The sequence below is a fragment of the Anopheles merus genome, chromosome 2R (assembly GCF_017562075.2).
Source record: "Anopheles merus strain MAF chromosome 2R, AmerM5.1, whole genome shotgun sequence".
Taxonomy (NCBI): Eukaryota; Metazoa; Arthropoda; class Insecta; order Diptera; family Culicidae; genus Anopheles; species Anopheles merus.
In genome coordinates this window covers 38,893,393-38,919,718 of record NC_054082.1, presented here as the reverse complement: position 1 = coordinate 38,919,718, position 26,326 = coordinate 38,893,393, and the positions used below count along the sequence as shown (strand labels likewise).

Sequence of the window (26,326 nt, the reverse complement as noted above, 5' to 3'; positions counted from 1 at the left end):
CTTCAGGCTGCTCCAGTTTTCACTGTGATTGATTTTGTTTTTACTCAACCCCACCACCCATTTCCACCCCCACCTAAGGTCACGATGGGAAATTGAAATGAAAACTAATGGCATTCGTGAGAGCCAGTCGGCCAAAACTGATCACGAAGATGATCATGATCATGATTGGTGGGTGTGCCGCCGTGGCGCAGAGTGGTGAAAAGCATTAGCAGCATTATACATCTTTCCTTCCAAACTGCCTGAGCCAATCGGATCGATCGAAACGGTACATTTTCGATATCGGTACAGCTTATCATCCTTCCTGCTCCGAATACGGATACGGAAGTGCGAACGAAAACGTGGTAAAAATGGCGCAACTATGAAGTAGCGAATTATCAAGCAACAGTAAAAACATTTAAATCATCTCTCCTCCACCACCGTTTTTCTTCTCCATCTACCCCCTTGAAACAACCCCTCCGTAGCACTCCAAAATCGGGCGAATAAAAATATCACACAGTTGCCCTAAAAATAATACCACATTTTAGCGTGCCGCTACAGTTGTGCCACCCCGCCCCTTGGACGGGTTGAAGAGAGATGCTGCCGAACCCGTCGGAACAGTCATCGACACACCCGATGTTGATGTTGGACCACATATGGACAAACATAATACAGACAGACAGCTGAGCTTATTAGAGACCAGTCCCGATGGATCACACACCGCACATGATGGAGTTTCGCAGTCAAATCGCTGCGCTGCCCTGGCCGCTTCGCTCCAATGGTCGCACTTCAGAACGATACGCGGGGCACAACGCTGAAAACACAGCCACCAGCAGCAGAACGACGACACACACAGCCATGCATAGGAATGAAGCGTTTTATCTGCGTAAAACTAACATGCGAACGAATTGTGCAACGCGATGTGCTTTTGCCTAACGGCGATGCAGGAGCATGGTGGAACCGATCGAATTTCGAACAAAATAGGTTCAGTTTCACATAAGCTACCGTGTGATGATCCCGGCACGCATTCTTGTGCTGCTGGCTGTTGTCGTTTTCCCATTTCCCTGATTGCTTTACATGCGGTCAGTGAAACTCGTGGTTACACTTTACTTTGTTTTAAGCCATACCATCTTCTCGCTTGTTATTCTTGTGTTCCGGTCATTTGGGAACGTTACTTTTTCACACAAAACTGTAACCATAAGCAAAACAACAGAAATAAGAGCGTTTAAGCATAATCAGCTAAACAAAAGTAAATCTAATCGTTTTCTGCATATCACAAACGTGACGTTGTTACATTACTTCACTCATTCTTGTTCGACACTATTTTTACACTCTACCACTTAACATAAATTACATTCATCCACCTCTTTTGCTCCATCTAAGCTCCGTTTCGAAGATTTCTTGATTCTATCGTTTGCCTAACATTCATTCGTTTCAAAAAGTTCCCATCATTCACGGCGTGTGTCCAATTGCGCAATCGAAATCAGTTCGCTTGGAGGAAGAACCGGGCGCACTTGTTACACTTGCCGCCTTAGAGTGCTAGCTAGTGGCCACGGGAACTGCAACTGCAGGCGATGCAACTGCTTGTCTGCGGTGAAGGAGTTTGTCTAAATATAAATGTAGACGAGTGGTGCGGTTCGTTCTGGATAGGCGACACATAAGCGCCACATAGGAACGGCGCGCATTCAAATCGGTGGCGCATCGAGGAAGAGCATCGCCAGAGCCAGAGTGTGAAAATATAGGTTGAAATCGCGTATCGGTCCCGGCCGCGCTGTCATGTGCATTCATTTAGCCGTATAAATCATTTCGAGTGGAGAGATGGAGATGATTTATAAACTGCCATTGAATATGGGCCTAACAACCCACTGGACGGAATATGTTTGAACAAATGGGCACACAAAAAACATGATGAAACTTTGCATTGCACAAAATATGGACCGATAAATAAAGAGCAATAAAAGAAGCAAACGGTGACTACTGTTTTTTGTAACACATTTTCTTGTACAGTGTTTATGAACTTTGTACTTCTTTGTTCCGCCAATATGGCCGGCACTGTAAACAATGTGTCGAGCGGTACGAGGTGTTACGATGATCTAGCGCAAACACAAAAATCACGGAAAACCCACAATCACTGCTTATTCACGGGACATTGCACTGTGCACGGGTGTGCGATCACGGCAGTCAACCAGTCACCGCGTTTTTCGCAACTTTTCCACCGTCTGGTGACAAAAATATACTTTTCTGTCTGGCGGCCACATTTGCTCTTTTTTTGTGCTTGCCCCTGCTTATAATCTCACTTTTCTTTTCGATCTTTTTGCACGCATTTTGTCGCTGTTTCGTTTCACAGAAAAAAGCGCACAAGCTACAACCACCACAAAATAGTTGCTTCAAGGGACAGTCTGCCATCAGAATGTTATGGAACGTGACAGAATTGAATGTTGTTAAATTTAACACAACAAACACAGCAACCGCACAGCACGAACGAACACCATTTTTGCCCTGTTTTTTGTATGCATTTCACGTTCGTTTTAATACATTAAAAATGATTGAAATCTGCTCACAACGTAACATAACGGGGAAAAAACAAGTCAACCTGACGCTAGAGACACACGAGATCTACACCGCGTTCTAGACAAACCGAATCGCGACTGGCCACCACCAGCAATCCGACCGCGTGCGTGCGTGAGAGGATACTGCTTCCCCCGGCGAGAAAGGCCAGGTTTGATCTCGAGCAGATCCTCATCATCTGCGCATACAAAAAAAACCCTCCACTCGAAGATGGGTACAGCGTGCGATGGGCCGGCGCGAGAAGCATCACAAGTGAGTGAATCTCCCCAGCAAAATACAACCTCCCTCTCCTCTCCCCCCCTGGTGAATGGCCTCTTTCCGTAAATTGGTGATTGAAAAAGCAAAAGCAACCAAAACAACAACAAAACAGAAGGGAAAAGAGGAAGCCCCAAACCCATGTGTTCTAATTTAAAACATTCGGCTGTCGGCAAAACTGTCACGACCGGAGGCGAAACACGATAATCGGTTTCATCGCGACGCGCATACGAAGCGTCACACAAACCGCGGCGTGAGAGGCTTGAGTGAATCAATCGCCCGGCAGATGAACCCTCCCCGGCCGCCCCAACGGGTTTTGCCTGGATGAATAGGCAGGAGCAACACGACGTACGTAGCTCGCCCGTGGGAGACGTCAAAAGTGGACAATTGGCAAACGCAGTTTCGCGATGATCAGTTCACTGGACACACACACCCTAATGTGCTCGCTTGCTTGGTGACACTTTGATCCAAGTTGCCAGTAGTGAGTGACCGGTAAATGGAAGGTAATTAATAAATTTAACTCATTTCGCTCTTTGATCCTACCAATGCAATAGCAATGTGGTTCGCGATCTTGTGAGCCAGTATTATAGCCAGTGTGAGGCATGAAATCAGGCCTAAATAGTAAGCTAACACTGTAAGGTTAACACTCGTTCGAGAGCTAACAACGGTAAATGCCAATAAAATGGAATCAATTGATTAAAGTCGTTTACTTCCATGTCTTATTAAAGACAAGTGGATACAAGATCCTCCTATCTCTTTCTTTTTTTTCATTGATTGCATAAAATTAAAAAAAAATAGTACAAACTCATCATCTGTGATCATTTTATACTCTCCCTTTTTTCCAAGATCATTTAATAAACACAAGTGCGCAATAATATGCTGCAACATTGTGTTTCAATGTAACTTTCGTCCTTTATTTATGTTGCTCAGCATGAGCACTTTAAAGCATATTGGCAGTATCTTTTTGTTATTTATTTCTAGAAGCTCGTAAATCATACAACGTTTTGTTGAAGTAAACACAAACAAAGCCATACGGAGATGGTGATTGTGCTAAACGAGCTGGTAAAGTAAACAAAGTTCTTCAATTCTACATAGAACCGAAACCGTTGATTTGCTGCGATCAAATGAATTTGGCTCTGAATAGGCCACACATTACATCACAAGCAGTGTCCCACTTTTGGGGAAGGTTGAAAAATGCTGCATGTATCATTGAAAAGAACCCAAATCAAGTCCATTTGTGAGAGCAAACGACCAACAAACCACAAAAGAACGAATAGCGACAATTTTTATACCAAATAAAAAAGGGCCCATACATTGATGGTAGAAGCAACACACACACACAAGTGCTGCTTCCGGCCACCCGACCGGAACACGGAAAAAAGTCATTAAACTGCAGCCGATTAAAGTTTATTTACGGAGTGTGAAAGAGTTAACGCGGGCGCCCGTCTATCTCCCCGTGTTTCTTCCATAATATGCCCCTCTTTCCACCGACCGTGCGAGGTCGGGCGGTTAACCACCAAAGGCTAAATCGCATCGTTTTGCTTCTTACCACACCACCACTGCTCAATGCTCTGTCGCTCTCTTTCTACCCTTTAATCCACCACCAGACCTCGCCAGAGCTTGCATCAAAAACCGTTGACCGAGGGAACTGCATCGTTGGCTCCACCGTGGGAAACACTCGCCCCGTCCTCGATCGGGGGGCCTAATGCCGGTGTTCCTAATCCTTCACTGCTTAGGTTTGTTTGTGGGTGAAGTCAAACTAGCCTTCTATTTCTGCACTGGGTAACAAAAGTCAAAGGTAACGATGACAGGATGGTTTTAATATTTAATGTATCACAGCGCATCACAAGCACTTGACACGTCTGTGGGTGTGTGTATGTATGTGGGTGTCCTGTTCTGCAGCCTTTTCTAGAACACAAGCTGTTCCACACACCAACTTGATGCCACACACGCCTGACACAGGTGTAATCAGCTGAAAACCGAGCTCCCTGTTCATACGTCGTCCTGTGGCACCATATCGCATGTTTACACGTGCTTCATTAACCTACATTAACCGGACTCTTAAGAAAAGGCTACCCTTCTCACACACGTTCCAATGTTGACGCACCGTCCGACGGGAACTAATTTAAAAGGGCTCTGTACATAATGAAAAAAACACATCAATTTCAACCCTGCCTGAACCCGGCTGTGCTCGGGTTAAATGACCTACACCACGGGCACATGGCTGCAGAGGAACTAGCCAGCAATTGATGCTTCTTGATGATATCAAATTGCAGTGACAGTTGCAGCGTACAAAAACAAGGAAAAAATCCAACATTGGGCAAAGCGAGAAGTTGTTAAAGCGTACACCTTGGTAAAAAAACACGGACGGAGTTTCATGGCCATGTGCACATGCACCAGATGGTGGAAGGTCACCTTTCCACGACCGTAATAAGCAACGCGTGTGTGCTTGTATCGATCTCGTTCCTGTCTCCCGTCGATGTTTCCTGCTCCACACAATAATTCCCAAAATTATGCTAAAGTTTGTTCCGGTCAAAACGCACGATCGTCCTTTCTTTTTATTATGCTGCTTGCTGCTTCTTCCGTACAACAGGTGGGCCACACACACATACACATAAACACACTCCCTGTGGTTCGATGTTTCGTGCGTTTTTGGAGTAGAATGAAGGAACGCTGATAGGAGAATAATTAGTTTTTGCTTTTTCAGCAGCACCTTACCTGCCGTTCTTGAGTGACGAATCATCGTGCGTGACTCCAGACATAGCTATATCTGTCCCTGAAATGCAGAAAAAAGTAAGAAAAGAAAACCATCAATAGAGCAAAATTGAAATATTCTCGTTCTTTTGACAGTGGTAGTTGGGTGGTAATAACGTTGACATCACCACGCGGGCTCACTCGACACGGTTCGTTTGCTGGAACGTGGAACCTTGATGCAATAAGGCAGGCCCCCCCCCCCCATTACCGGCGGAGCCTTTTACCAGGGAAGGGAGTGAGCGGGGCAGAAAAGAGATCGCAAGGAAATATGACCACAAACCAGCTGCGAATTTGGTTGAAGTTGCATCGGAGGAACATGAGCAGAGCAAAACCAGAGCATAGGCAACAAAACAACCCAGCGTGAGGAGAGAAAGGATCGCGGGTAAGAGGTGTTTCTTCTCCAAACTGGCCTTGACGCGGCACGGTGGTGTCGGTCAGGTGTGTATCTTGCCTAACTCACACACACACACGCTGCACAGTGGAGCATAGCTTGCTGAGAGCTCTAATAACACGGCAGTTAGTATTGCTTCTAGTCTCTCTACTTCTCCTTCTTGGTTACACCAACCCTGACGAAGTACTCCTCTTCTTGGGTTGAAACAATACGAAAGGAGGTTTAGCTTCTTGTATACATTTCTACCTTCACAGCTTAACCTAGCCGTGTCATTCTAAACCGGAGGCTTCTCAGCCCGAGCCCGTTGAAAAGGTTAGTCTACAGCGACGGAGCACCGGGGATGCCTCCACCCCCCCCCCCCCCTCCCCTACAAACGAGAACGAACCGAATAATAAATTTCCAATTGTGCTTGCTCGATAAGCGGAAAATAATGGGCGACCGTTGGGAACACCGGAAGATCCGCATCAACAACTGCACCGCGTGGCGACCCCGGTCAAGATCGGTCGATTTGTGCAAACCGTCGGGCGAAAAGGCCGGCTCTTGGAGTGCTGGATGAGGGAGGGAATGTTTGCCCACGCTCAGTGAGGAAAGATGAAATTGGTCTGGAGAACTTGGACCGCGGACAATGGGATGGGGGAGGTTGAACTGTGTGCCATTCTCGTGGTTTGGGTTTAATGAGTGTGAGCTTCGCTTAATTAAAAATGGAACACCTTCCGTTGCAGTCATTTGGACTGGGTTTCTGCGGTGAAATTCTAAATGACGCTTGGGTTTCGGTTGCCGCGGTCGAGACAGGTCGACGGAAATGGCCAACCCAGATCTGTCTGCACACCGGTGTGTGCAGTGGCGCAGATAGGTGGCACCGAGAACAGTGTAAGAACATAATTTAGAAGCATAACCAGGAGGGAAAATTAGTGAGTTGGGGGTTGAGATTGTTCTTTGTTCAATTATGCTTGGAAATGGTGCAAAAAATAATAAAGCAACCCTTTATTTATAATCTATTGTACATTAAGGCTCATAATTCTTCGCCAAAATTACAGAGCCACCGAACGTTAATGTTAAAGTCAGCTGGATTAATGACATTGTAATCGGTTGCAATGCTATAAAAAAGATTTGGATAGGAAACAATAGTAAAATCTAACATACAAGAGAATGGAAGCGAAAATTATCGATCTTATAGAAAAATGCGTAAAAAACGAATCTAGATTCTAGCTAAAGCGAAATCTATGTCTTCTATTTATCTAACCCAAATTTGTACTGTACTCGTATACATCCAAAAGCAAAAGTGAAACTGATAGATTCGCTAAAAATATCCTGCACGAATGATTTTCTAACTGTTGCTGTTTCAAACACTAGCAATGGCTTTTTTAAAGTAGGGGAAAGCGGGACAAAATGGACACCTTCTATTTAAGCAATATTTCATTACAAAGGTACATTCCAATGCCCAAAATGTATTCATTGGAGAGTTCTATGAACACCGTGTAAGTTTTATAACCCTTTAATAACAAATAACCAAGAGAAATGCAATATTCGCAATAATTCGAAAATAAGCTTAGCGTCACAGAGATGCTTGGAAGTTTACATGGTATATTTTTAAAGATATGAAATTTCGATACAATTTTTCTGAAGAAAGCAAAGCAAAAAAATCAAAAATGCTACACGTGGGGCAAAGTGGGCAGTTACGCTTGAGGTAAAATGGGCATATACTTTTGACATATGGCGCCTGGTGAGGATATGGTGTTGTATTTGTCCCCACAATAATGTTAACAGGCACAGCTTCAAAAGTTTCGAGTTTGTAAATTGAAACGTGTAAAAACTGTTTTAATTTTGATAACATATGATAAAGCGTAGACCATTACCTAAGCGCAGTTATTGTGGCCCATATTGCCCAAGAGTTTTGACGTTTTGTTTACATATGCCCATTTTGCCCCAGGGCTATGCCCATTTTGCCCCGCGTGTCAAAATAGCATCTCGTAATACATCAACTTTTATTTAACACTTTTTTCATATGTTTAAGTTAGTTTCAGGCTATGTGGCAATTTTTAACCATAGATAAATGGTGGAGGCATGAAATAGTGTAAGAATAATTTGTGTTTTGTGGCATATTCATAGAAATATTCAGTAAACTACTTAACATGCCCATTTTTCCCAGCTTTTCCGTAATATTCATATATCGGTATAATCACACAGCACATACAAATAATGCGTACGAATGCGTACATGTTAACTTCTCTACAGTAAACTGTTGAAGTGTGGTGCCCTTGTTTGTAAACATTCAAAACCTCAACACAATCATACAACTTGCCAAGCCAAAGGCACAGAAAAATTGTCAGCACAAACCCCGTTTATGGCTACAATTCTTTATAACCCAAACAACGTTTATTTAACAAAATGTGCTTATGCTGTGCAATAAATGCGAAAGTAAGCTTAGGAGAGCGAGAGAGCGAGAGAAAGAGAGAAACATTTGCCACTTCCGCCCAGTATGTCAACATTGCAACGAAACATATGTAGATACAGTTGGCAAAACAGTTCGATTAACCTACGGCAACAATCCGTCCGGGTCCGTGTAATCAGCATTCCGAACGAATGGTCGATTACCGGCACATCACAACGGGCTCGTAAATTTATTACTTCATTCTTCTGCCTTTTGAGGACAACTCGGGAGTACTGGTGATGCCATCGCGAACGCTCGCCAAAAGGGGGACGACGAAAGCAAAAAGGGGTTGCCACCGCAGCCAACAGCCAACTCTAACAATGCACTTCATTATCGATTGATGCCCATCGACAAAATGAAGGTGTGTCCCGATTACTGGTCTTACATTTTCATCATTTATCTATGCATACAAACACTCCCCCAACCAGGCTAACCCTTTAGGGATTGGATGGGTTGTTTGTTCGATGAAAAAATCAAGCTACCTCGGTCACAAAATCTGTTCCCCACATGCCCTGTACGCCACGCGGCGTGTGCGTGTTTCGTTTCAAATCCGTCAGGAGACAATTTATCTCCGCTGCACTTCTCAGGTCCATAAAACCCGCGGGTACTGTCACCGTTTCTAGCCTACGTCCCTTCCACATCCCAAGTAAACTCCACGCATGAAATGAATTGCTCATCCATCAGAGTCATGCTCCAATGGAGTTTGCCAATCGTCTCACGGGCAGAAGAGTTCGTTGTTTGCATACTAAATGAGGGTGGAGGAGAATCGTTTGGAAAAAAGTACACATACACGAACTCAGACACACACACTTGAGCACTTTTTCGGTGGTTGAAATTGTCGTGCCATGCTATACGAAGCAGAACAAATTGTTGGCGAGTTGTTGGCCACCACCTTTGTGTGACTCCAGCCCGATGGTGTTGTGCTCATCGCCCGGTGTCGCTTGTGCTGAGCTAATCGAAACATTACACCGCAACGCCGTACCGCAGGGAATTAAAACGTGCCAAACTCACCACAGAGCAGGGCCGACCGTCCGGTGGGGTAATTGAGTTTTGAATAGTTTTTTTTTTTCAAATGATATAAAATTAATTGATCTCGATAAGGGGCACGGTTTGGGACACAGTAACCGGCCACCCAATGGCGGGGCTAATTTCGTTAGTGTACGGGGACGCCCTGGCTTCGATAAAGCTTTTGTGTTTGTATCATTTTATTTATAACCCCTATTATACTGTCCCATACCGTCTAAAACCAATCCAATTCTCGAAGGCTTTGTCCACCTTAGCACCTATGGAAGCACCTTTGAACAGCTTCGGTATCGGAGCACAAGACACGCGGCTGCGTTAGGCTACATCGTTGGTTGCAGGCGATTGCCGGAAGGCTGTGGTTTACAACGTGTGGTTTTTGTGTGGATTCTTGGTTACACTGTGTTTGTTACATCAATTTCTGGTTGGCTCTCAACAACGATCTTTCCCGTTGCAGGTTTCTTTGGAAAACAAAAACTACTCTCAAGCTCGCTGGCATGAAAGTCGCGGAAGAAGCAATGCTTTTCCATCCACAACGCGGCATCGGCGGTCTTCTTTCTTCCTCCGTTCCTGCTCGTATTCATCCATCCTTCTGTGCTTCATTTCCTGTGCTTCCCGATCCGCCCGATCTTCGATGATCATGATCATTAAGATCGTCAACACTGTAACCAGTGTGCCCTACCCCATCCCCGTAAGGTCCCATGCCGAACCGCCGGAGCTGTGCTGATGGATACTTGATAGTTTTCCATTCGTGCTGGACACTTCCAGATCCAATTTTTTTTTGTTCTTCTTCATCAAGCTGAACCACGAGAACGAAATGATCGTATTGTTGCTTTAATTTTCTCAGGCTATACAAACCTTCCTCCCAGACTTCCTCGGCAGACTCTTTTCCTTTCTTCTCATCCAATCTTCTCCAGTGTCTCTCAGTGTCCAGATCACGGCAGAGGGACGATCGGGGGCTCCTGCGCATCCAACAAGTGGACTAATTAGTCACCTTCTAGACTCCTCACAACCACGGTGCAAGCTGCCGCCCGGTGTTGGTATTTCCGGACCATCGTCGGCAACGACGATGATCTCCCCGCCCAGACCGACAAACGGTATCAACAGGAAGTTGAGGAACCGGAATGATCGAGTGGCAATGGGAATGTTTGCTTCCGTTCCAACAGGTCGGATTCTTTTTCAAGACAAGGGAAAATGTGACGTATCATTAAGAGGCATTACGACATTGTTCGGCAACATAGTGTAGGGTGTGAGCAAGAGAAAATGGTGAGTTTTTGGCAATGACTTCAAGAGATGGATGTTCTATGCGGGCAACGTGTTATCAGTGGAAGCTATCGATCAAACAAACTGGGCTGTTGACAGGATGATAAGCAAAATCTTTCCTCACTACAAAAGTATTCGAGCCTGGAATATTGAAGCAGGCGTGGAGTTTTGGGACGGCTTGAAGTATGGATCGCACGGCTTTCCTTGCACTGTCCCGACTGGGGAAGCTAAATCAATGTTTATGCTCTCAGCATACACACTATTGAGTGGAGTGTTCCTGGTCATGTTTTTCATTCGCCGGTTTCGGTGGGAATCATATCATCCATGCATTACGATCGCATCTCTCTTCACTTGCTGCTGAATTGTTGATTGTTTTCAATCGCATCATAACTTCTGGTGTTTTTTTTATTTTTCAGAAGTAGCCCCGAGAAGTAGCTACTTGCCGTTTCTCTCTCCCACCCGCTCGATGGCTGTAAGTTGTTTATTTTTGTTCAGCGTCTAGCGTAAACCCTTCCAGCACCAGAGGGCAAAGTCGCTGCTAGAAGGGAACCGATCTCACACGCAATAGATCCGAGAGGCTCGTTACTAACACACACACACACACACACACACACACACACACACACACACACACACACACACACACACACACGCACGTGACTTGGATTGTGAGTGTGTGTCCGTGTGAGCATGGCAGCATTGAAAACCAACAGCGACACACACCCCGAGGCAACGATAGAGAGTGGCCGTGGTGGTGGTGGTGTGGCCACGATCTACGAAGCGACATAAGACAGACGCCGACACAGACCTTTTTCCCCGGCCTCCGCCACCACCGATACCACCCAGCATATTAGAAAACTGAGAAAGAAAGGGAAACGGGCGACTTGGTCGGGTGCCGGGTTGGACAAATTGAAAGGAAAAATAATATGTGGAATAAAAAAAGCCCCTCGCGCCCGTTCGACCGGCCCCCGCCCGACCATAAGCAAAAGGCGCAGTGTGTGTGTGTGTGTGTGTGTGTGTGTGTGTGTGTGTGTGTGTGTGTGTGTGTGTGTGTGTGTGTGTGTGTGTGTGTGTGTGTGTGTGTGTGTGTGTGTGTGTGTGTGTGTGTGTGTGTGTGTGTGTGTGTGTGTGTGTGTGTGTGTGTGTGTGTGTGTGTGTGTGTGTGTGTTGTGTGTGTGTGTGTGTGTGTGTGTGTTGTGTGTGTGTGTGTGTGTGTGTGTGTGTGTGTGTGTGTGTGTGTGTGTGTGTGTGTGTGTGTGTGTGTGTGTGTGTGTGTGTGTGTGTGTGTGTGTGTGTGTGTGTGTGTGTGTGTGTGTGTGTGTGTGTGTGTGTGTGTGTGTGTGTGTGTGTGTGTGTGTGTGTGTGTGTGTGTGTGTGGTGTGTGTGTGTGTGTGTGTGTGTGGTGTGTGTGTGTGTGTGTGTGTGTGTGTGTGTGTGTGTGTGTGTGTGTGTGTGTGTGTGTGTGTGTGTGTGTGTGTGTGTGTGTGTGTGTGTGTGTGTGTGTGTGTGTGTGTGTGTGTGTGTGTGTGTGTGTGTGTGTGTGTGTGTGTGTGTGTGTGTGTGTGTGGTGTGTGTGTGTGTGTGTGTGTGTGTGTGTGTGTGTGTGTGTGTGGTGTGTGTGTGTGTGTGTGTGTGTCTGCGTGTGTACAATGCCGCTCGGTCGGTCGGTCGGAAATGAATTACATTCTGTGCTGTGGGATAATTTCAATTCATCCGAATTTCCTGCCTCCGTTGCGTACGGCCGCCATTCATCGCCATCCGACGAAGCACTGCATCGTTTCCATGGCAACGAAGGCAAAGATCTCTTCATCAGTGGACGCGATGATGAGCCTGGGGCCGTGTTGTTGTGGTTGCTTTTAATGGAGTTTTCTATCTTCGCCGGAAAAAAGCATTTGCCCTGCTGTGTGCTGTACTCATTTTCCATCTGCTCTGCCTTGCTGCAAATTTCACTAATGACACTGTTTCAGATACTACTGTTTACACATTACGGACAACAAAATTGGCACACATTCGGCATCGGATGAAACGGAAATCGCACATACACACACGCACTCCCAAGCAGCACACTTTCTTCTCACTTTCACGCAAAAAGAAAAATACACTTACCATCAGCATTGACGAAGGAGGCTACGACCGGCTCTGGATCTCCTGGCTGTACGATAGCCGGGTGGACAGCGCCAATGTTCAACGGAACACCGGCGCTAATATTCACACCGCCGCCACCATACCCAACACCGGCTTGTTCCTCCTGCAGCTCCTCCTCCGCCTGGGACAGTTTATCGTTGATCAGGTCCGAAATTAGCTGGCTGCATTCGGACTCGATGGCGTAGCAAAACTGTTTGAACTTTTCGAACCCGTCGCGGGCAATCAGCTCGATTAGCTGATCGCAGCGCGCATCCAGGCTGGGCTCCCCGGTCAGCTGTTCCTCCTGGGCGACCGTGAGGACGCCCGCCTTGAGCAACACCTGCACCAAACTCGTACCGATCAAATCACGCACAATCGACAGCCGATGACGCATCAGCAGCGACCGCACTTCGCCCGTCTCGTCGGCCATGTTTTGCTGGCGAGGCTTTTGTACCACACACTACCGCCGTAAGTATTGCAGGAGGAGTAGCGCACACCAAATAAAAGCTAGCTTCTCTCGGTCACCCACATTGCCACGCCAGCCTGTATTTGCAAACACTTTTGTACTTTGGCTTTTTTTATTCTACACCAAACACCCCGACCGGTAGCGAGTTAAATTAATGCACGAAACCGCGAAACGACGGCACGACACAACAAACGCGGCGCGACGCTTCGAGTACGCTACGGAGAAACGGCAGCTGCGTCTACCTGGACGCGAACATTTACTCTGAGCGCTCTCTCGCAGTGAACGCCGTCCAGCACGTCCATGGAGAGGATGCATCTCGGGTTTGGATTGCAGGGTTTTTGTGCCAGGTTTGCTGTTGGTTTAGATTACGTTGTGAAATGAATTTATTCAATCTTCAGATATCATTTGGATCGATAACGATAAAAATGGTGGTATTTTATGATGTTTTGAGTAAGCTTAGAAATTTTGTAATAAAACGTTTAGAAGCCGTGTTAAATAAAAAAGTATGTAAGTTTAAGTAAGTTTTTATTGAAAACATTTTTTATTAGAAAACAAACGGAAAAACATCGGTTTGTGTTTATAAAACACTGTAATCGAAGATTAATTTAATTACCAATACTGTGACTAACATCTTACCAAAATAAGCTGAACACCCCTGCATAGCTCTATACTCTTTACTCATGTTTGCGTTTGCGAATGTTAGAAAGAGACACACGAGTTGTATTCATTGTAATTACACGTGTAATACGAAATTGGAAGATAAACTTGCTTTTTTTTAAAGTTGATACACCTTAATAATAAAAAATGTAAACAAAATATATATTTAGTATTTACTCTTCCAAATTTCGTTAAAAAAACATGTTTTAACACAATTCAATTTTTTAAATAAGCTGGGTTCGAATTGAGTGTTTTATTGTTCTTTTATCATTAATCGTCATACCATTTATATTTATTTACAACTATTTATTTTATTTCTACTAATTTAAAAAGTTTAATTACAGTGTTACTTAGTGAACATAGAAAATTAGAGCATTTACATTTGCACAATTTCGTCTTTCTAAATTCTATTTATTAAATTATTTTATCTAAGTGTTTCCCCCACCTCGACAAACCTTGACCGTCGGCCTTTTGGAAGCTGCAATGTTTGCGAAGCACTATAGAGTGAGAGCTATTAGTACAGTGCCCGCAAAACGAGTGTCCCTTCCGGTCACAGAAAGCCTTTGGCGAGTGGTGTGTGTAGCCGTGTGCCTTGCCTTAACCGAAAGTCTATAAATGTATCCTCCCGCACCGCAGTGAGTTCCATTTTCGCATTTTTGTGCGACGAACAGTACCCCGGTGCGAGGATCCGTGCACGCTATTGCCACGTGGCAGCGGCGAGGCTAACGGGCTACAACACTATCTACCAATTTTCTGTGTGATACTTTACTGGGTGCAGTGCGTGAGGTCTGTTTCAACTCTAACAGCCAAAAAAACAAACAAAACAAAAAAACACACTTACCGACATGGGTTTACTCGCACCAATCACATCTTGCGACGGCGAGGAAGAGCTGCAGGTACAGCTGCGCAGCGTTATCATCACCCGGTCGAAGGCGGGTGCAACGGTGGACGAAATAATAGGTACGGCGAGCGCGATCGAACGCCGGAGGATCGTGCTGCTCTGGCTGAGCCGCGTGCTAATGTGTGTTTGTGTGATTGTCCTCTATTTCACTACCGTTCACGTAGACGACTATCGGGAGCTAACGGGGATACACCTGCTGGACCGATTTTACACCCATTCCGCGCTGCTAAACTACCTTTTCGGGATGGAGGGCGTTTGGTGCTCAACCGACGGTGCACATGGTTTGATGCTGTGGTTCTGCCGGACAGCCCGGACCAAGCACGTGGTCGACATGATACAGGCGCAGCGGTCCCCGCGCGGCCCCGGCGGCAGCAATTATCGACGCTACATGCCACGTGCTACCGGGGCGCCGGTGAACAACTTTCAGTACTGCTACTCGACGGCCGGCACGCAAATGGGCGGCCCCGGCACCGTGGAATCTGATGGCCTTTTCGGCGATATGATGCCACAGCCACAGCCGGCACGGCCCTACCGTGTGAGGCGTGCGCCCCGCGCCGAGAGAAGACATCCGTACACGCGTCGAAGCGGCGGCCAGCACCGGTCCGCAGGTTGGAGACAGTCCCGATCGGATGAGCTTGATTTTGTAAGTATTTATGTGCGGAAGTACATTCCACGCTGGGCGGTACCTAATCAGTGGGGGTCCCTTTTCTCTTCCTAATCAGTCGATGTACGGACCGTCGTACCATCGTCATCAGCTGGTGGGAGACGACTTTTTCCTAGCCATAGCTAAATGGGAGCTCGGATTTTCATTCGATCCAGGTATGTGTAGCTGTAAATTAACGAACGCAAGTGGCGCTCAACTTACACTTTTCGCTTTCTGCTTCGACACCACCAGGCCACGACATCGATATGAGCGGACTATGCATCTCAGGACTAACGCTCTCGGAGGCTGCCAAACGCGTCGAGATGGCGCCGTTCATCGCGGACCACGTGCTGGTGAACGTCGGCACGGTCGATCTGCTGCACGGACGCGCGATGATCGATCTGATCCATGACTTCAACCAGCTGGTGGCCCGGTTCCGCGAGCGTAACGTGGAACCGATCATGACAACGCTGACTCCGATCGCCAACAGTGGCGGCCGCACGACGATGGCCGAGCGGCTGCTCAAGCTGAACGAGTACATCTGCCGCACCTGTCCGCGCACGATCGATCTGTGGAAGCACTTTGTGCACGCGGACGGTACGGTGCGGTTCGAGTGCTTCCAGCCCGGACCGCGCAAGGTGTCCGGCAGCATTATGCCGCACGTGCTGTGGAACAAGCTCGGCCGGCAGCACATGCTCGGTGTGCTGGGGAACGAAATAGCCGCCCAGCTGACCACCAGCGAAGAGTGGCGGTACTACTGACCGCGCGCACCCTCAATCGTTCATTTGCCCCGTACCCCGTTCGATGGGGGATTGGGACGTGTTTGGTAGTGTTAAGCTTTCCTCCTCGCAGTACGGGGCCTCGCACCATTCCCTCCCTGCACGCGCACCCAGTTCCCACCGTTTTCTTTTAACTTGTTATATTCGTGTTATTGTTTCGCGTTGGTGACCTGCGTCTCTTATCCTTTACGTAAGTGGCGCGCGCGTGTATTTTTGTGCTTGTTGTTTGCTTAGTTGCATCGCTTGTAATGTTAAGAACAAACGCGCTATCGGTGCCAATTGTTCCCACCGTATGGCAACGCGGCACTAGAGCGGCACACTGTACACCTTGACCCCGGGATCAAGCGCATCGTACGGTGTGCTGTTCCTGTATCCCCACCCGCGGGGTGGTGGTGGTGGTACGGGCACGCTAGCACGAAGCAGCAAGAGTTTGTCCTTCCGGAAGACGAATTGGCTTGATGCTTCGCAACAACTGTGCTGGGCCCAGATCGTGCCCGTACCCGAGCCGCACCGTTGTGACGCCAGAGGCAGTTCCAGTTTGGTGGTTCTTCAGCAGATCGGCCGATGTCTAGGAGAGCCAGTAGCCTCGAACTCCCAGCAAGCTTCGTTTCGGTGCAGTAACTAGTAAATTGACTTGCAACGTGTGCTAGCGACCGGTCCTGTTTGTAAGTCAGTTTCTAAAAACCCACCGCCCCGCGGTGCGAAACGTTCGTTGCCATGGGAACGGAACATGGTAGGCGCACGATAGAACCTTGAGCGAACATTATTTATCCTGATCATGGTCAGTTTCAGTACGCGCACACCACCTGTAACCAATGTTTATGTTTATGTGTTTTTATAGTGTCTCTCGTGTTTGTGCACTTTTTGTGTCAATAAAAATTGTACTACCCAGTGCAAGTCAACTGAAATCCTGTGCGTGCTTATATCGGAATTATTTAGCGAAATGTTTATGGGCGATTTTTGGGTAGCACCACCCAACAACGGATGGCGTTTATTGTGCGAAAAAGGAACGATTTAATTTGCACATGCTCGTGAGTTCATGTTATATCCTCAATACTTTTGATTTGTGCATGGGAGCAGAAATACTCATCGATGTATTTTCGAATGAATTTTTTATCTAAAAAAAGCAAACAAAAAGAGAAAATTAATTTAATTCATTGTTTAAAAAAGCACATCCCACAGACACTAACTTACCCGGATACTGATTCTGGTAGATGATACCATCGGCCAGCCGCTTGGCCAGCTTTTTAAATAGAAACCTATTTCCTATCAGCCCATCGTTGAGCGGTCGCATCAGCGCCTGCACCACCCATTTGGCGATGCGCTGCCGGCAGCTCGATACCAGCACCTCGTTCAGCTCGATCGAGGGACTGTACGGGCCAAGGTCCTGCTCCTCCCCGTCGTCCGCACCGAACAGGGTGACGAACTGCGTTTGTACCAGCCGCTCGTACCGGCGGTAATTGTCTTCCGCTATTTTTACCAACAAATTGCGCAGCCTCATCCGCTGCCTGTGCAACTCACACGGCCACATGCTGCAGCGCAAATCGGGCGGCTGCTGTGCGCCAGGGCCGACCCGTGGTGAACGGTCGGGAAGTAACGCTTTTCGATCGAGTGATGGGCTGGCGGGTGCTGCCCTGCTGCTCCCATACTGCCCTTGTGCTTGGGTCGGTTTGACGCTTTCAATCTCATTTATGATTGCTTTCACCTGGGCCTGATCTTCGCTCCATTCGAATATGTTTACCTCGTCAACGTCCGCGGGTTCAAACATTGCCTGTAGCTCCTTGAGTATCGCATCGTCCATGGCATCATTGCGGGGCCGTGGGCCTTCCATCATCGAGCCGGTGGGACCGTCTACCGTTAATGGCACACTGTTCGACATTTGTACTGGCGTGGTGTGTGCGATGGGTTCGTGCTTTTGCACCGAATGTTTCGTACTGCTCTCGGCGTATGATGAATGTTCTGAGGTGGAGTGATTTCGGTGAAACAATTCCATCTTTTCTTCTAAGCTTATCTCGGGAAGGTTGAGCATCGGTACGGTTGCATTTGGGAATGCAAAGGATTCCGATGCTTCACCACAATCGGTCTGCACACCCACGTGACACTGTTCTCGCTTGACGTATGCCGGTTGAAACTTTACATCGGTGAGATTCGGATGAATGAGTCCGAGGGTGGTTTGTTTTCTGATTTCTCCAATCTTAACAAGCAAAAGGTTAACATTAGCTAAAAAAGCATGTAATATTCGATATTTTTCTCACCTTTTGGAGAATAAAATTTTGATAAAGCGATGTAATCATACACGATTGAACCTGCAAAGCAGACACGAGATGGAGATGTAATTTATAACTATTTTTTGCTGAAACCCCCATACCCTACAGTTTCCTCCTTACCGCTCGCATTTCAATAGCTTCTGCACATTGCCGCAGCTCACCATCCGAGAACGGATTATCGCCAGGGTGGCCGCTGTAAGACGATAACCAGGTATGATAGTTTTTGCGCAAAACACGCTCCAAATAGTATAGATACTGTTGACGAACTTTGGCCGACAAACGGTGGGCAGGGAGTGGAATGGCCTCGATCAGGTCCTCCGCGTCCGCTGTTGTGGCACTGAGGCGTGACTGTTCCTCGACCGTGGGCACTTTGTTCGAGTCCTTCTTGTAAGGGTCAAACACACTCCCGCGATAGGCAAACTCGAATGGATTCGACTCGACATCGCCACAGTACTGTTTGTTACTCCTAAAACGAAACGAAAAAGTATGGGTTTAACACTACAACAACTCTGCAGCGATGCCATGACACAATCGTACCATTTTCGTTTCAGCATCTCCAACAAAATTCTGTAAATTATCGATCGGTTCTGAAGGCGCTTCGGACCATGCTCGGAGAAAAGAAGATCCGGCCCGTTGCTATGGAAAAAGAAGTTGTTTGTAAACAAACGGCTGTCAGTGCGCGTTCGCGTGCATTGCGCTTGTCAGTGTAGCGGCGTTGTGTTTTGGTAACGGCGCAATTGAACAGCACCACCATTCCGACGACGAGCGACGCTACACACCCGAAGGCCAAAGGCAGAAAAGCGTTTGCGCGTTTTGCGAATTGTTTGATGAAATTATTGGAAAACCATGTGTGGCCGAACGTGTTTGTAAGTTCCTTTGTATTTAAATGTTTTTGGTACTTCGTATGTAACATCCTAGCTCTTGCATCTTCCCACCAGGACACTGGAACCGAAAGAGCTGGAAAGCTGCTGCAAGTACAACAAAAGCGGACAAAACAAACCGAAACAACCGCGCTACCGAAATGAGTTCAATTGTGGGAAAAAGTACGTCCCTTCGTTTAATGTAGCTCCGACGGACGTAACGCCAGTGCTTGTTTCCGCCCTGCACTTTGATGAGTCGGCCGATTCAGCCGATCGGTTGCTGGTGCCGATGATGTGGGGCATGGTACCACGCTGGCACAAGGGTGACTACCGGAAGCACGGCCTAACCACGAACAACTGCCGGCTGGAGGGATTGGCGTTCTCGAAGCTGTACGGACCACCGCTCGCCTCGGGCCAACGGTGTGTCACACTTTGCGAAGGCTTCTACGAATGGCAAACGGTAAAACCGCTGAAGCCCTCCGAACGGGCCGCTTTCTACGTGCACGCGCCGCAGGCAGAGAAGGTCAAGATGGAGGACAAATCCACCTGGCAGCTAGAGACGGGAGGGCAGCTGCAGTTGCTCCGCATTGCCGGGCTGTTCGATGTGTGGAACGACGAGAACGGGGACAAGCTGTACAGCTACACGGTGATCACGTTTGAAACGGAGGGTCAGTTCGCGAGCATACACCATCGATCGCCGGCCATTCTCGAGACCGATGCACAGGTGGCGGACTGGTTGGATTTTAAGCGTGTGCCGGCGAACAGAGCGCTCAATCTTTTGCAACCATGCCAAGCGCTGAAGTGGTACCGCGTGTCGAACGTTGTGAACAACTCGCGCAATAAATCGGACCAATGCAACAAACCGCTCGAGCAGGGCAAATCGGGTGACGGAAGCGGCAAGTCTGGCGTCGTTCCGAAAAGCAAAATGATGCAATCGTGGCTGATTGTTAAGAAGCGAAAGCATGACGATGGCGAAGAAAAGCCCCCAGCTGTGGAGGGTTCGGTAAAGCAGGAATTGAAGACGGAACCGGTGGACAAGAAACCGAAACCCGATCCGGATGTGCCATGAGGCTGATAAGTTACCTTAAATTGTTTATGAATTTTCCGAGAGAAATAAAACTCTTTGATGTATGTTGGTACCTGAATCGTGTTATTCCATCATTTTCTCTACCTCAGCCTCCTTCTTGGCGGCGCTTGTTTTGAGCGATTTTCTCGAAATGAACTTAAGCTTCAAATGCTGTATGCTCGCTGCACTGCCGTCCCACTCTTGAAACAGTTTAAAGTTAACCGCATCGCACAGATCGGGCAGCTCGATGCCGCCTCCGGTGTTGAAGTTAAGCTTTTCCGTTTCGATCGTAGTTTTGATCACTGCTTCGCGTGCAGCGTGTTGCGTCGCGCGATGCTTGCCGATGGATTGTACGATTTTGATTTGTTCCAGCTCTTGATCGAACCGCTGCAGGTACTCATCCACCAGCGCTTCATACTCAGCCGGCATCAGCGGGTCCTCGCGTTCCAGGAGCCGTTCCGCAAACCATGCCAGCTTTTTACCGACAATATTGGCCTTTGCTGCATGTCCCAGTTTTGTTTTCTCTCGGTTGTTGATTCTGTGGAAAAAGATATAATAGTGTCGATTGGTTGTAGGCGATTCTGGGCATGGCAGGACGTATGGTCCGCGTACTTACTTTTTGACCTTACGGGTAAGAGCTAGTGTTTTTCTACTCTTAGGATGTTTGCATTTGGCTAACTCTTTGAGAATGGTTTGCTTAGGCTAAAAAGGAAAGGATACTTAGCTCGATAATAAGATTATAAGTACAGAAGAGGATTCTTACCATCTTTACAGATGAAATGAACTGCGCCAACAGAAATTTGGTCGCACACGCATGTGTTTGACAATGTTATTGTTTATGTTGAGCTGATTTATACCGAACTGTCAAACGGTGTCGGTATAATCGAAAATGCCATACCTAAATGAACGCTTGGATGACATAATGATAACATTTTGGGAATCCAAAAGCAACAGTTTTGGGAAGCCATTATCTAGACCTAAGCGGTGTATTTGGGCAATCTTTCCACTTTAGCTTGTTCCCACAAGGTCTTCACCATCCCTGTGCTTAGGTCTTTATAGGGTTTACGAGATGAGTCGTCCGTAGCCATATCGATAAAATGACCTACGGAGACCAAAGAACCTGTATGGCATTTTTCATGGTTTCCGCTTTACATACACAATATGAGTTGTCTTTACTTTGCATTCAAATATTTAATAATCTTTCTATGCACTATTAAGAACAGCAATCTTTTCTCAAGTTTTTTTTTAAATTATCTGTTTTTTTTTTACAACAATTACAGTCAGAAGTTTGTATTGATTGTTTTGGGAGAGCTGACGGATGATAAAATACATTTTTACAAGATGACTTACAAAACACGTAGATACTTTATTTGCGTTCCGATATAATTAAACTTATTAAGTTATTTTCTGAGCAATGGAGTTCAATGAATGATACTTAATTTATATACACGCACACACTCACACACACTCTAAGTCATAGCTGGAAACACTTTGCACATGATTTAATGTTAAATATTGTACAGCGTATGGAGCACACCATTTAATGACTAATTCTGAGCGCAACAGGTTCCAGAGACCTCTGCTCTTTGTGTGTGTGTTGAATAGTGAAGAAGTAGTAGCACAAAAACGACACAGACACACACCTATCCTTTTATCATAAAATTTGGAACATTACTGAGCGGATTTGCAAACGCGTACGTTTCTCGTAGATTATTGCCCAGCTTTACGGTGTTGTTTGCAACGGTTCCAATGCCTCCAAACATCCGACCCACCAGACCTCGCGCTTGCGTAGGCTGCACTTCGGTGGGTTTTTGTGAGAACTTTTTACCTGCAAACGATAGAGAAACAAAATTCACATTCCCCCATTGGAACTCTCAGCCGTTGATTTTACGGGTTTCATCATTTACCTATTAAAAATTTGAGCAACGTGCTGTTAAACTCGGCCGCCATCTCCTGGTGCGGTGCGCGGCCACACTGCTCGATGATTTTTATAATGAAGTTCTCGCAAAACTCTGAGCTCTTCACTACCGACTCGAGCTTGTAAAACCGATCGTCGTTCCCCGTTATGATCAGACACGGGCACTGCAGGATCTCGCCATCGCGCACACGGTAGAACAGAAAGTTGCGATAGTAGTTTAGCGGACCCCGCCAGTCGTCCGTTTGGCAGAAGCTGTACAGATACGCCTCCATCAGGTTGTTCGTCAGTGTGCCGTTCGTGCCGGATAAGTAGAGTTTTTCCTTTGTAACGTGAGAGTGACAGCGGCGCAGCAGTTTATCGGCCGTATGCTTCAGCTCCATCTCGGGCAACATTGGTAGCTGGAGAATGGGAAGAAAAAATGTCAATCAATTGTTGATTAAAGAAAATGAAAATGAATGTTGTTTTTCATACCTGTACAAATTCTAACCAGCTTCGGTTGAAGGGTGAACTTTTTGGAAGATTGTCCCACAGCAGATTCGGGTGGGGTGTCGAAACGCTTACAAACTTGTCCACCATTTCCGGGTTGGTGTGGGCAAATAGCCATCTAGTGGTGAAAAAACATATATCAAAACCATTAAACGCTCACACACACACACACACACACACTCACACACACACACACACACACACACACACACACACACACACACAGAGAGAAAGAAGGTCCAGGAAATAATTCTCGGCCTTACCCAATCGTTGCCCCCAGATCGTGCCCAATGATGGACACACTTTTGGCACTGATCGCGATCAGGAATTTGCGCAAATCTTCGCACACCTTTTTCGGCGTATACTCGAAGCGCCAGTGCGGCTTGTCCGAGTCATTGAATCCCTTCAAATCCAGTGCGATAACGTGAAAATAATGTGTCAGCTCCGGTATCTGGAATTAGCGGGCGATTAGTTTAGTGGCGGAGTTGTTCGGATGCGGACAGGTTGAGGTCAAAATTCCACACCAACCTGATAGCGCCAACCGAACCAACAGTCGGGAAAGCCGTGTAAGAGCAGCACGATGGGATTGCTGCGACTACCGGCCTCAACGAAGTGTAGTTTGGTGTTCTGTTTAAGAATATAAAAACAAAAAAAACATGACATTATAGAGCAATGTCACACGAGGTGCCAACACTCGGAGAGGGCACATTACCTCAAGCTTCACGTATGAATGCCGGCCAAGGTTGGTGTCGGTCATGAAGATCGGTGGCTTGTTGGGGAAGTCGGTTCGTTCGATGGTGCGCCGCATAATCGCGGTCGGGTTCACCTTGCACTTTACACTCTCGTAAAGCCACTTGAGCAGTATCGTAAAGTTGGCCAGCAGACATCGCAGATAGATCTTGGTAATCTCCCACTTTGGCACTATCTCCAGCACGTCGTAGTCGCGCTTCTGACTGCCCATTTTTAAGCGGGACGTAACAGATGCCCTCGCTGCTAAACAGTGCCGACTGTGCGGTTAGAATGTAAGAGAGTGTCGTACACTGTAGTTCCTGTTTCGCTGCTTTGCTCGATGCTGTCCGAGCAACACGCACGGCTGGGAGAACCTGGGACTGGTTATTTGCCGCAATTATAGATTACGCTAATCACACAAAAACAGTCGCGATCGCGGTACGGCATCGCACGATGTAAATCCAGGCGAGCGGTGACACTAGCACGTGTTGCTCCGGCAACGACACCAACGGTCACTGGATGCCATCGGGTGAGTAGATGGTCAGCAGATGATAGTTTGGGTTTGTCGATTAGACAGACACACACACATATACACACAGGCTCGTTTGATTGCGTCACACTTGTTATAGCGAATGGGACCTAACACCTTGCACACCTCACCTCTATTCCATGTGCACTTGAACCGCCGGGATGATAAGCCACCCCTTAGAATGAAGTTGTTCACTGCGCCGGTTCACGTACGAGAATGGCCGACTGGGATGGTTTCCAATTTAGAGTGGTTGCATTCAGTTGCACCCTCCAGACACGGGTCACCGGTGGCTACTGACCGTCGATCTCACTATCTCCCGGGCCACGGCGTTACACGCTGATGACGTTGGCAGTGTGTATTATTTTCTTTCGCAAAAACACCCCTTGTGTATGCTTTTTTGCCTCACTTTTCTCTTTCTCTCTTTTTCACCCGATTCCGTTCTGGAACACGATGCACTTTAACCGGTGGAAAGGAACAAACGCACACAAACACAAACACACACCATCTACGAGAAACATCCGATGCCGATGCCCATCCGTAGTCAGCGCAGAAGCTGCGCTTCACGTAGCACGCGGGCGCAACAACACCACGCGCCCATATAGCCAAACTGTCCAAATGATTTCCAGCGGCCGCGATTAACCTCTGTGCATACTGTGAGCGAAAACCGACGGCGCGATAACGGCCAACAAACAGTGCCCATCGAATGCCCGATCCATCCACTAAACGGGCTTCATTTTCATCAAAGACGCACACACACACACACACACACACGCACTGCGAAAGGAAACGAATTCTCGGGACAAAGATTCTGGACGCTTATCGCGGCATCGATTTTCACGTTCACTGCACGGGATGCGCGTGCTTTTATGGGCAGTATTTGTTCCACATCTGCACGTCCAGAGTTGATTTTCACCTTTCACGCTCCGCATGAACGCATGGACTAGCAATAGACAACGACGCCTGCTGCGCGCCGTTCATGCTCGTTTTCCTCCTGCCATGGTTGATGGGCACACGCGGGTTGCCGGTTGATGGAAGGAAGCACGCAGCGTCGACGAGAACGCAAAAAGCAAAACAACCACCTTTCGCTATCGTTGAGGGAAACAAGAAACAAGAAGGAAAAAAAACTCACACTATTGCACATCCCAAACACACACACACACAGAGAGACACTCTTCCCTTTTGGGCCCTTTGCTGCGCATACTACGTCATAACTACAGCACGCACAGTTCGAAGGGCGCATGAGAGAAAGAGAGAGCAGGGAAAGATGGTCCAAAAATCAACGCTAATCTGAAACTCTGCCCTCTCTCTCTCTCTCTCGCACTGTTTTGGGTCGGTGTTGGTGAGCGCAGCATAACACAAAATTATGTCATACGCAACATAACCGGGCTAGCGCCGCATCGAACCATCTGATCTTGCGATGACCAAGCAACAGACAGACGGTGGTAGGGTCGAAAGTCCAGCCGCTGGTCGTCATTCGCCGAGTAGCCCGGTGACGTAGTTTCTTTTTTTTTTGTTAGACGGTTGCCCTTCGCAACCAAGCAGAAGCGGGAGGGATAGATCAAACTGTGTTGCAGAAGGGTACGTAAATGTAGGTCACGCGCAGGTTTAAATATTTACCACAAGAAGAGTCGAACGAAGCACACTGCACACGAGATTTGGAAATGCGTAACAACAGTTCGCCACAGACCATCTAACTGCTGGCGTAAGGTGGCTTCGGGTGCTTCCCTTGTGAGTTTAATTTAATTTAACAGCTTATGGCGCACGAGCGGCTTCATGCTTGACGAACGTAACGCTTCGGCAGAACCGAGTACACTGGCCGCCCGCAGTGTTGTTCCTCACGAGCGAGATTCTCCGAGGCTCACCCCTCCCCTCTTCGTAATCAGTGATTAAAACCCTCCTGTGCCCCCCCCCCTCTCCTCCATCAAGCGTTTAAATCAAAGACCCAAACAATCTTGTCCCTTATCTCTGCCGAGGTGCTAAGTGTGGCCTTTCTTTCATTTTTTCTCTCTCTTCTTCTATTTGCAAGCATTGGCGGAGCGAAGGAAAAACGCGTACGAGCGATAGCAAATTTCTTGTAAGCCTTTTTGGATTTTTATTGATAGCTTCTTAGGGTCCTGGGCTTTGCTTTTCCATCCTATGTGCTGTCCTGGCTTTTCAAGTGTGAGTACATTTAAGTTTCACATATACGTTTAAATGTGTCGATTTTTTGAATTGGTTTCGATCCAATCGCGCTTACACACATA

At 47.2% G+C, this 26,326-nt stretch overlaps 6 protein-coding genes across 20 annotated transcripts in view; 2 read left to right on the top strand and 4 right to left on the bottom strand.

Annotated features, from left to right (window-relative positions):
- The window catches only part of LOC121590851 (tight junction protein ZO-1), a 48,143-nt gene extending 34,631 nt beyond the window's left edge, over positions 1–13,512 (bottom strand). For 6 of the 12 annotated variants that reach the window (XM_041910911.1, XM_041910913.1, XM_041910915.1 and 3 more), the window contains exons 1-2: positions 12,765–13,512; positions 5,518–5,575 (exon numbers count right to left, since the gene is read on the bottom strand). In XM_041910911.1, the coding sequence (XP_041766845.1) occupies positions 5,518–5,575; positions 12,765–13,212 (506 nt within the window). In that variant the 5' untranslated portion in view covers positions 13,213–13,512. Of the gene's footprint in view, positions 1–2,537; positions 2,670–5,517; positions 5,576–12,764 lie in introns of those variants that run through there. The other 6 variants (XM_041910918.1, XM_041910920.1, XM_041910922.1 and 3 more) reach the window with 4 other exon arrangements.
- A 933-nt stretch (positions 13,513–14,445) lies between these two features.
- On the top strand, positions 14,446–17,030 carry LOC121589291 (maternal effect protein oskar). Of its 2 annotated transcripts, XM_041908070.1 has the most exons (4): positions 14,446–14,865; positions 14,971–15,449; positions 15,529–15,625; positions 15,702–16,216. In XM_041908070.1, the coding sequence occupies exons 1-4, from the start codon at positions 14,751–14,753 to the stop codon at positions 16,208–16,210; spliced, it is 1,200 nt and encodes a 399-aa protein (XP_041764004.1). In that variant the 5' UTR covers positions 14,446–14,750; the 3' UTR covers positions 16,211–16,216. The 2 variants fall into 2 exon arrangements, with proteins under 2 accessions (XP_041764004.1, XP_041764003.1); XM_041908069.1 differs by having other exon boundaries at positions 14,446–15,449; positions 15,702–17,030.
- Positions 17,031–17,166: 136 nt separating this feature from the next.
- LOC121589290 lies at positions 17,167–19,139 on the bottom strand. The gene is made up of 5 exons (XM_041908068.1): positions 19,033–19,139; positions 18,616–18,961; positions 18,484–18,534; positions 17,423–18,422; positions 17,167–17,345 (listed from the first exon to the last, which is right to left on the bottom strand). Exons 1-5 carry the CDS (start codon positions 19,047–19,049, stop codon positions 17,266–17,268), a joined length of 1,494 nt encoding a protein of 497 aa, XP_041764002.1. The 5' UTR covers positions 19,050–19,139; the 3' UTR covers positions 17,167–17,265.
- Positions 19,140–19,173: 34 nt separating this feature from the next.
- LOC121589292 (abasic site processing protein HMCES) lies at positions 19,174–20,494 on the top strand. The gene is made up of 2 exons (XM_041908071.1): positions 19,174–19,361; positions 19,434–20,494. The coding sequence occupies exons 1-2, from the start codon at positions 19,342–19,344 to the stop codon at positions 20,422–20,424; spliced, it is 1,011 nt and encodes a 336-aa protein (XP_041764005.1). The 5' UTR covers positions 19,174–19,341; the 3' UTR covers positions 20,425–20,494.
- Positions 20,494–21,272, bottom strand: LOC121589293 (translation machinery-associated protein 16 homolog). Its single transcript, XM_041908072.1, has 3 exons — positions 21,185–21,272; positions 21,038–21,123; positions 20,494–20,959 (listed from the first exon to the last, which is right to left on the bottom strand). The coding sequence occupies exons 1-3, from the start codon at positions 21,185–21,187 to the stop codon at positions 20,506–20,508; spliced, it is 543 nt and encodes a 180-aa protein (XP_041764006.1). The 5' UTR covers positions 21,188–21,272; the 3' UTR covers positions 20,494–20,505.
- A 495-nt stretch (positions 21,273–21,767) lies between these two features.
- Positions 21,768–25,903, bottom strand: LOC121589761 (epoxide hydrolase 4-like). Of its 3 annotated transcripts, XM_041908876.1 has the most exons (8): positions 25,701–25,903; positions 24,215–25,168; positions 23,538–24,069; positions 23,354–23,452; positions 23,089–23,276; positions 22,811–22,943; positions 22,329–22,737; positions 21,768–22,249 (listed from the first exon to the last, which is right to left on the bottom strand). In XM_041908876.1, exons 3-8 carry the CDS (start codon positions 23,784–23,786, stop codon positions 22,065–22,067), a joined length of 1,263 nt encoding a protein of 420 aa, XP_041764810.1. In that variant the 5' UTR covers positions 23,787–24,069; positions 24,215–25,168; positions 25,701–25,903; the 3' UTR covers positions 21,768–22,064. The 3 variants fall into 3 exon arrangements, with proteins under 3 accessions (XP_041764810.1, XP_041764807.1, XP_041764808.1); XM_041908873.1 differs by having other exon boundaries at positions 23,538–25,168; XM_041908874.1 differs by lacking the exon at positions 25,701–25,903 and having other exon boundaries at positions 23,538–25,421.
- Positions 25,904–26,326: the final 423 nt, after the last annotated feature.